Source organism: Humulus lupulus, chromosome 5 (assembly GCF_963169125.1).
Source record: "Humulus lupulus chromosome 5, drHumLupu1.1, whole genome shotgun sequence".
Taxonomy (NCBI): domain Eukaryota; kingdom Viridiplantae; phylum Streptophyta; class Magnoliopsida; order Rosales; family Cannabaceae; genus Humulus; species Humulus lupulus.
The window spans coordinates 62,827,665-62,837,088 of record NC_084797.1 but is presented as its reverse complement, the minus strand read 5'-3'; the positions used below and the strand labels follow the sequence as shown (position 1 = coordinate 62,837,088).

The 9,424-nt window shown below is 36.8% G+C and overlaps 1 protein-coding gene and 1 long non-coding RNA gene across 2 annotated transcripts; both read right to left on the bottom strand.

Annotated features, from left to right (window-relative positions):
- Positions 1-6,550: 6,550 nt before the first annotated feature.
- LOC133780432 (uncharacterized) lies at positions 6,551-7,046 on the bottom strand. The gene is made up of 3 exons (XR_009869310.1): positions 6,934-7,046; positions 6,773-6,853; positions 6,551-6,657 (listed from the first exon to the last, which is right to left on the bottom strand). It is a non-coding gene; the product is annotated as an uncharacterized LOC133780432 (long non-coding RNA).
- A 77-nt stretch (positions 7,047-7,123) lies between these two features.
- Positions 7,124-8,896, bottom strand: LOC133779178 (protein EXPORTIN 1A-like). The gene is made up of 6 exons (XM_062219170.1): positions 8,815-8,896; positions 8,298-8,408; positions 7,774-7,871; positions 7,424-7,532; positions 7,232-7,297; positions 7,124-7,150 (listed from the first exon to the last, which is right to left on the bottom strand). Exons 1-6 carry the CDS (start codon positions 8,869-8,871, stop codon positions 7,124-7,126), a joined length of 468 nt encoding a protein of 155 aa, XP_062075154.1. The 5' UTR covers positions 8,872-8,896.
- Positions 8,897-9,424: the final 528 nt, after the last annotated feature.

Sequence of the window (9,424 nt, the reverse complement as noted above, 5' to 3'; positions counted from 1 at the left end):
TTTCCGGCCAGCTCGACCAACCACGAGATGAACCATCACCACCAGTAACATATTCCTTGCATCTTGGGCTTCAAAACCCACTAAAAAATTAGACCCAATGGCCACCATGGAGTGGTGGCGCCACCACTTACTCCGACCATTCTTTTAGGACTCGTAACGCGAGTCCTAAAAAGCCCCAGTTTTTAAGGCTCTCAAATAGAGGACTCGCAATGCGAGTCCTAAAAATCCTTTTTTGTAGTAGTGTGTATCAAGGGTTATCAAGTACCGAGTAATCATTTGGTGATTATTTGGGTATGCCGGGATTAATTGGGAATTTAGAGCATTATTTATGAATTAGCAGGAAATTTGGAAAATGACGGGTTTTCGCTTGGAGGCATTAAAGGCCTAAGGATGAGATTAGGGGCATTTTGGTCCCTTTCTAAGATTTGGCTGGGTTTAGTTAGATGGGAACACCCTAAGAGCTAAGGAAAATAGAAGGAAAACAGTTAGTATATTCCCTCACACACTCTCTCTCTCTCTCTCTCTTGAGGCTTTGGGAGACTTTGGGATTTTTGATGAGGATGGTTTGAAATTTGAGACTGTGAATTGGGGAATCATAGCTTGGAGCAGGACTAGAGACCGGTGACGGTCCAAATCATCATTGAGGTAAGGTTTAAAACTTGTTTTTGTATGTGAATTTCTATGATTAAGCTAGGTTTTGGCTAAGTTTAGTGTTAGCTTTGTTTGCTAGGTTGGGGAGGGATTTGTGATTAGTTTTTGGGATAATTGTGATGCCCATGCTATGTTGTTAAGTGTCCCAGTCTCAATTATGACTTTAGTACCTATTTAAGTTTAATTTTGGTGATTTTAGCTCAAGCAAATCCCTGGAAGAGAGTTGGGAATTCTGGGTTCGTAGGGTGGCTTCGCAGTGCTGATCTTGAGCGCCACGACCCACATGAACTCTGAGACCTAGGGGGTTCACTGAACCACTTAGCATCGCGGCGCTAGGCAGGGCACGCCGTGGTGCATGTCCAGTGAAGTGCTTCGGAATGCTCTCTAACTTGTAGAGGGTCGGGGTGCCTTTGAGGAGCGTCGCAGCACAAATAGAGAGTGTTGGCCTAATAGGGTTTTTAAGCTCGGGAACTCAAATGTAGGGGCTGGGGATGGATTCTTCTGCCTAGTTTAGTTGAATTCAAACTTGCGGAGTTCAGGTATGTGCATGTAGAACATATTGAATGCAGGTTTCCATGGCATTCCCATCTAAGGGTGTTGTACACACGTGCTCGGTTAGGGCCGTGAACTTGGTGCCTGGTAACACACCATGACCAGCTGAGGCCGCTGCTGTGAATTGTAAATGATGCATGTGAATTGTTTCTTGTGTTTGATTAGGTATGCACTTACTGAAATCAATTGTCACATGCTATGCTAGTCAAGTTTTCTTTCTGGGACTTGGCTCACGGGTTCTTTATGGTGCAAGTAAGGGCAAGGGAAAGGCCGACCAAGCATGAGTTGGAGGGCATGGAGCAGTGCATACATGTTTGGCCTACCTGGCCGCCATGCCTAAGGTATTTTTGAGGGAACACAGTATAAATGTCTGATTTTGTCGCCTAGGTCGACTATAGAATGACTTTTGAGTTGTAAATATGACATAAACAACATTTTGGGATCCCAATGTAACTTTTCTATGATCTTAATGTATGTTTGAACCTTTTATATGGAAATTTTATTAAATGATTCTTTACTTTCAATTAACCATGCTTTTGGATCTAACACCTCTATTAGTGAGTCAAATACACACTTGGTATCAGAGGGTGCCAAGCTTTATGGTTCCTGGAGATTGACCGAACATGTACACTCTTGGCCAAGGACAAGCTTGACTCAAAGTTGGTCGGTAATAAGTAAAATATTTGTTTAGATGCTTATCTAAATTGCCCTATTTTCCTTATTGATATATAAAGAATGACGTGTATATAATGCTAGGGCATGGCCCATTTGATTGTTATATGATTATGCTATGTGTATATTGTGTTGGTTTGCTATTTGTGTTTGATCGATTGAACTTATGGTTGGTTTCTTTGGATGTTGTTATCGTGCCTGATGTGCGACATCATTGATGGCAAGCATATTGAAGTTATGCCTCGGTGATCAAACCTATTCTGTGACAATATGACCGAAGATAACAACCAGGGTCAAGACCCTCCACCTACCCCACAGAACTTGCAACACACGTTCACAGAGATGCAAGCCAGACTCTAAAGGAATGAAGACGAACTCTGATAGTTGAGACAACAGACTCCTCCTCGGGATATTGGATTACATGCTCCACACGCTATGGTGCCAGGGTTAGCCCAGCCTATAAAGAAGAATAGATGGGAGCCTCTATATGAGAGGTTTAGAAAGCAGCACCCTCCAACCTTTAACGGTGGTCTGGAACCATTGCGGACAGAGCAGTGGTTGAACATGATCACTTCTATTCTAGATTTTATTAGGGTGGAAGGAAATGAGAGGGTGTCTTGTGCCAGTTCTATGTTAAGAGGTGATGCCCACATCTGGTGGGAAGTTGTGTTTTAGAGGTGAGATGTTGTCACTATGACTTAGGATGAGTTCAGGGACATTTTAAATGAGAAGTGCTACAATATTATAGTTCTAGCTACAAAGGCGGATGAAATCACTAATTTAATGGATAATAGAATGACTATAACATAATACACTTTGAAGTTCGACCGGTTAGCTGAATTCACGCCAGATTTAGTGCCTACTAATTTGGCAAGGGGAGATAGTTTTGTACGAGGATTTAGTTTAATGATAGCTTGGGATGTTTAGATAACACTGGATCCAAGAACTAATAATTATGCTCAAGTAGTGGAAAATGCCCTTACTGTTGAAGCTGCTGAAGAACAGATATGGAAGGAATGCTCCGCAAGGCGTGATGCTCGGAGGATGGGGCCTTCCATCACTAGTTCTGTCAGAGGTAGTGGCCCCAGTGAGAGGAAGATAAAGGCCTTGAATTCTTTCATTCCTCCTGGTTCAAGTACGAGGGCATAGGGTGCCTTTTAGTGGCCGTCAGGGCCAGGGAGAGAACAGGAGAAGCTTCCTAGAGTCTGCACGGTGCAAGCGACACCATCTGAGAGAGTGCAAAGTCAGAGCATGTTTCGTTTGTGGGAGTGTCAATCATTTCAGGAAAGACTATCCACAAGTCAAGAAAGAGGAAACAAAGAGGAGCGACAGCCTCACTCCAGCCATAGTGTATACCTTGACCCAAATCGAAGCTGAGGCCAGTCCCTCAGTCGTGACATGTCAGATTTCTAATGTTGGTTCTTCATTTACTACTTTGATTTATTTAGGAGCTACTCATTCATTTATATCTGCTAGAGTGATAGACCACCTTTGTTGACCTCGTGATTTGTATGCTATGGGATTTAGAACTTTGTTGCCAATTGGGAAACTGGTAGTGTCTAGGAGGTTGGTTAGAGCGTTACAAATGGAAATAGACAGTATGGGATTGTCTATGGATCTAATTGAATTGGTGTTGGATGATTTTGATATGATTTTTGGGATGGATTGGTTGGTTAAGTATGGGGTGACGATAGACTGCAAACAAAGGATGGTAACTTTTGATTCTTAAGGAGAGGAGCCCTTTGTGTTTGTGGACCACAAGTACCTATGATTTATGCATTTAGAGTTAGACTCCTATTGAAAGAAGGTTGCATAGGATTCCTGGCGAACATAGTAGATACCTGTAAGGTTGTTTCAGTTGGACCAGGTGAGACTAGGTTGGTGTGTGAGTTTCCTGGCGTGTTTCCAGATACCTGCCAGGATTGCCACCACACCGAGAGATCGAATTTTTCATAGAATTAGAACCAGGAGCAGAACCAATATTGAGGGCTCCTTATAGAATGGCTCCAGCAAAGTTAAAGGAACTAAAGATTTAGTTGCAGGAATTAGTAGAACTAGGATTCATTTAACCCATCTTTTCACCATGGGGTGCTCCAGTGCTGTTTGTGAAGAAAAGGGATGGGTCGTTAAGAATGTGCATCGATTACCGAAAGCTAAATTAGTTGACTATTAACAATAGGTACCCACTGCCCATGATTGACGATTTGTTTGATCAGTTACAAGGAAAGACAGTATTTTCTAAGATCGACCTACGGTCTTATTACCATGAGTTGAGGATTAAGCAAGAGGATATACCAAAGATCGTGTTCCGTACGAGGTATGGACATTATGAATTCTTTGTCATGTCTTTTGGATTAACTAATGCCCCAACAACATTCATGGATTTGATGAATAAGGTATTCATGAATTATTCGGATACGTTTGTAATTGTATACATTGATGATATAATGGTGTACTCCAAATTAGAAACGGAGCACAAACAACATCTTCGATTGGTACTACAGAGCCTGAGGGAGCATAAGCTATACGCAAAATTTAGTAAGTGTGAATTCTGGCTACCCCAAGTACCATTTATAGGCCATATTGTGAGTTAGGAGGGGATTTTGGTGGATCCAGCCAAGACAGAGGCAGTGAGGGATTGGGCAAGACCAAGTAGTGTACCAAAGGTTAGAAGCTTCCATGGGTTAGCAGGGTACTATCAATGATTCGTTGAGGGATTCTCCTGAATAGCAACACCATTGACTTAGTTGACTCGTCAGAAGACAATGTTTCTTTTGACAAATAGGCGTGAGAATAGTTTCAAGGAGTTCAAGTGGCGACTGATTACCACTCTAGTACTGAGTCTTTCATTAGATAAGGAAATGTTTGTGTCTACTGTGATCACTATAAGAAAAAACAGTATTCATAACACTTAAAAACTGCTAACCGGGAGTATTGATAACGCTTCTGAAAATGCTACATAGCCCCTGTTATTAAAAGTCCTGTCTTTTCTATAACAGTATTCGAATGTTATGTTCGATGTTATCTTAAACTATTCAATAACACATTTTTAGTTGCTATAATATTCAAATAATAACATTTAGTTAGAGTATTTGATTATAAATTTGGAGTTTAATCTTATACTTTATGCATAACACTTTTCCACTGTTACATTTGATTATTTTGATAGCATTTTTAGTTTGTTATATTATATAAATCATAACAATTTGTTATGCTTATAATATATTTCTAAATCATAACATATTAAAAGTCTAGTAATAAAATTTTGTTACTTTAGTGTGGATAATATATTTTAAATTTTATTTTGATAAGTATACTTATAAGGTTTTTTTTAATTAAAAGATTTTCATTATTGTATTTTGATAAAAAAAAAATTAAAATTAATCATAAAATGTAATTCTCAATAGATTGATAAACCACAAGTATTACATTAAACAATAACTAATTCAAACCATGAATATGTCTACTTCATGAGATTTTAGTTCTAACTTAAATTTGAAAGCATAACATAATATAGTTTTATAATCTTGAACATTTTTTACTTTAAAAATGAAAAACAGAAACATTACAAGATACACAAAAGTAAATCATGCATGAAACTTGCTCCATCCTTCAATTCATCATCCAACCAAGTACTTGCTGCTGAAGTTGTTTGTTTCCATTTGAAGCTCTCTAAATTGAAATCTCCTCAGGTTTCCAAGGCAAACCTCCTCATGATGTTGCTCTGAAATTTTTTAAAGCCTACAACTGTTAATCTCTTCTTATTGTCAAACAATTTAACTCTGCAATGAAACATATATGAAAAGCAAAAAGCAATGAAACCCAACACTACTTAAGTAAGTAATGTTAGATTAAACAAAAATATGTACAGTATAAACCATAACAAATCAGCTTTGCAAGATATGAAACATATATGAAATAGTCATGTTCATTAGTGTAAAACTAAACCCAAATTGTCTTCTGAACTAGTCAGTAATGAGGTCAAAATTAGTAAAGAAGGTGAAAATCGCTTAAGGAGTTCAAATGGCTAAATCGCTTAAGGAGTTCAAATGGCTAAGAGCTTAAGAAGCTATTCTAATTCTTAACAGTCCTTACATTTTCATGGCCAATATGGCATAGGAGTTCAATATCTTCCCCAATTTAGTTGAAGCAACTGCTCATCATATATTATGTGAATAGTTTTCCTCACTAACTGTAATTAAGAAACATGTAACAACAAGGAAGAGTACCCTATTATTGTATCTCAATATGTTGAGGTAACTGAAGTAAAAAGACCAAATAACACAAATTAGAGAAATGGTATCGAACCAGAGAATAGGTAAAGTTAAACATATATACATAAATACACAAACATAAAATACACACATAAAATAAAAGCCAGATTCCCTGTCTTTTATTTCTGTTTTGGTCTGTTTTGATGGAGATTTCCTTCTTTACTTGTATTTTTCTTAAGTAATAATACAGGTAGATTTGTTTTAAAAAAAACAAATTATGTTACACCAATTTGTAAACAATATATTCTGGAGATCATCTGAAACTCAATAAAAAAAGGTATATGACATAGTATTTTTTTAGCGACTAACCATTTCAATGTCAGAAAAATCTGGGCTGCCCAGTGTTAGGCTCCTAAAATTCTCCTCACACCAATGCTCCACATACATCACAGAAGTGAAGTAGGAGCCAAGAATCTATACACACAATATTCAACACCGTCCTTATCACATCTTGATCCTTCAGGAAATCAACGCTTAAGCGTGCCTGTCCTATAATTTCAGCCCATTTCTGCATTACAAAGTAATAGCACAAGGAATTCAGTATATAGCATATGTGATCTATTTTGTATCTAACAAAAACATAAATGGAGATGACCAAGAGAAGTAAATAAAATTTAAATGACCTGATTAGGCAGCTCCATCAATCTCTGTAGAAACTCATCCCTCTTCTGAGGATCAGATTCTGCATGAATCATATGACCAACCTGAAACAAACCACCTGTTTTAAATGTGTATGACCATTTTATGTATAACAAAGTAAATAGGTCCAACTAAAAAGTCCTACCGATTCATAGAATGAATGAATCTGATGAGGCTCAAGATCTGCAACAGTGGTTGGAAGGCCTGTTAAAAGTTCACTTATAAATGGTTCATTTTCTCCAACCTGCAAAATAAAAAGGAGCAAAGTACTGAATAAATAGGAGTTAACAAAATAATCCACTCCAGTGTCCCTTAATTGTGAAAGCAAGTTAATATCACCCTTTACTTAGTTGCAAATATAACTGAACCCAGAGAAAAATATTGACAACTATGAACAGCCGGAATTCAAATAAAAAATGTGAGTTTCTCAAAGTAATTGTTACCTGAACAATTACAAATTTCCGTTTGCACTTCTGAACAATCTTCAAGAATGTGTCACAAGCCATATCCTAAAACACATGAACACAAAGCTTTAGCAACACTTATGTAGACAAACCATTCAATTTAAAAGACAAAATTTCTCAGTAACTTTTAAGCCTTAAACCTAACCAAGAAAACCACAACAAAACAAATACCTGAACACCAGGATGTTTCTCATGCATGAACTCAAACAATTTGTTCACAACAGTTTTTAGGAACTTCCAGTGAGCTCTTAGAAACCTCGGGTACTGTCCAACAACATACCTGCAGAAAGAGAGGAGGATTATGTACAAGATTTCAAAAAAGTACTGGTTGTATACCTCCAACCAAGTTTCTCATAGTTCTCAAAGTTACTCAATTAAAATCAAGTGGCTAAAATTCATGGTTTCTACAAATGACCAAAGAATCTGGATGGAATGAGGTGTTATGGCCTGGCAGGCTATATCTATATGCATTCCACCTTAACTCAAGATAGATAATCAATCATTCAATCATGAATACTTACATTGTGTTACTTGCGATGACAGCTTTGTTATCCTTCCCTTTCGTGATTTCACATAAATTCAGCAAGTCACGAATGACCATAACCAAAAATCTGTTCTCCTGCCAAAGCAAACCAACATAAAAAATATGAAGGGCATACATTGACCTCCAGAACATGAATATTTCTTATGCATTTGATGATGCAAACACATTATCAAGAAACAGGTATAACATTTAAATAAATAAATAAATAAACTCTCATATTTTCCCAAATGAGAAGGGCATGTAAAAGTGATCTCTGGGTTCTACATCAAGATCCCTAACACCACATGACAGATGCATGGACATGTTCCCTCACAAACTCATAACGATATGTGGTGTAAATAAAATTTACAAGGAAATAAAGTACAAGCTTACACTGACCATGTGACTATCTTAGATCAGAATAAACATTTTTTTGTAGTCAAAACAGAAATGCCAAGTAAACTATTATCACAAATAGAAAATGAGTAGAAATAACATTTATAGGGAAAGTTAAAAATGTACCTGTTCTTCCATCATCGAACCAGATATAGACCCTATTGCCCAACATAATGTGTTTAAGTTGTTCCAATTCCAATCCTCGCCACTTAATTGTTTGCTTAGCTTCTTTAGCATCTGCATCATACAAGAAGAATAGACAACATACGATAGAATTTATAATGAAAATAATATATAACACAATCAAATGACACATTTTCTCTGCAAGTGTCTGACAAGATAGAAACAAGGTGTTCCATTATATTTATACATGAAGAAAATAATTTCAATGGAATGGCAAATAAAAGAAATTCCCCACTCATATTTTTCCTCAAACTATTCACTATCAGCAGCCCCCAAGCTGCAGCCACATGACTTGAAAGAAATTTCCACTCAAAATAGGTCGCATCATAACAGAAATATTATTAGACATAAATATAAATAAAAACTATAGCTAACACAAGCTTGTACTAACTTTGGTACAAATAGAAAACATGAAAAATATTTCAATACATTTACTACTTTATTTTCCATAAACCCATACCAGCTTTTCCGTGTCCTCGTGATCAAGATGTGACAAATATATCAAAGTCTCCCTCATGATCTGCAACAATAATAGACCATAGCAATTTGGTTAAGGAAAGTGTCCATAATAAATAAGAGTTCAAGCAATTGTATACCTTCATTCCCTTTATTACATCCTCAAGAGTAATAACCTGTAACAGAGACAAAAAAAATAAGTCTGGACAGTTGCTTTACCACCATGGACTGTCTTGACTCTTGAGACCAATTTTATCCCCATCTAAGCCTTTCAATGAATATTAATAATAGCCAAGTAGAAAAGAAAATGTAGAGAACACCTCTTTGATTAAACAGGCCAACAATCAAATTCAACAAGAGTGGGATGGAGTGAAGAAAAGAGAAGCCCTTAGATGGTTTAGCAGCAAAAACTCATCAAAACAAATGTAGATTACTTTATTTATTATCACCTATTAGAACAGTTCATGTATATGCATAACTAAGAAAATACATTATATATTATCTTAATCAATAAAGAAAATCAGTAGAACAAGAAACCTTATGACTACAATTAAAACGTAACTGAACATGTTATATTTAGAAATATAACAATTCAATGCAGCAATTATATACAA

Excerpts from the sequence above, each read along its gene's own strand:
- LOC133779178 (XM_062219170.1), bottom strand. The coding sequence starts at position 8,871 with ATGAGGGAGACTTTGATATATTTGTCACATCTTGATCACGAGGACACG. Across the intron at positions 8,409-8,814 it reads ACGAGGACACGGAAAAGCTG|ATGCTAAAGAAGCTAAGCAA; the intron begins GTATGGGTTTAT and ends TGTATGATGCAG. Across the intron at positions 7,872-8,297 it reads GTTCGATGATGGAAGAACAG|GAGAACAGATTTTTGGTTAT; the intron begins GTACATTTTTAA and ends TTGCTTTGGCAG.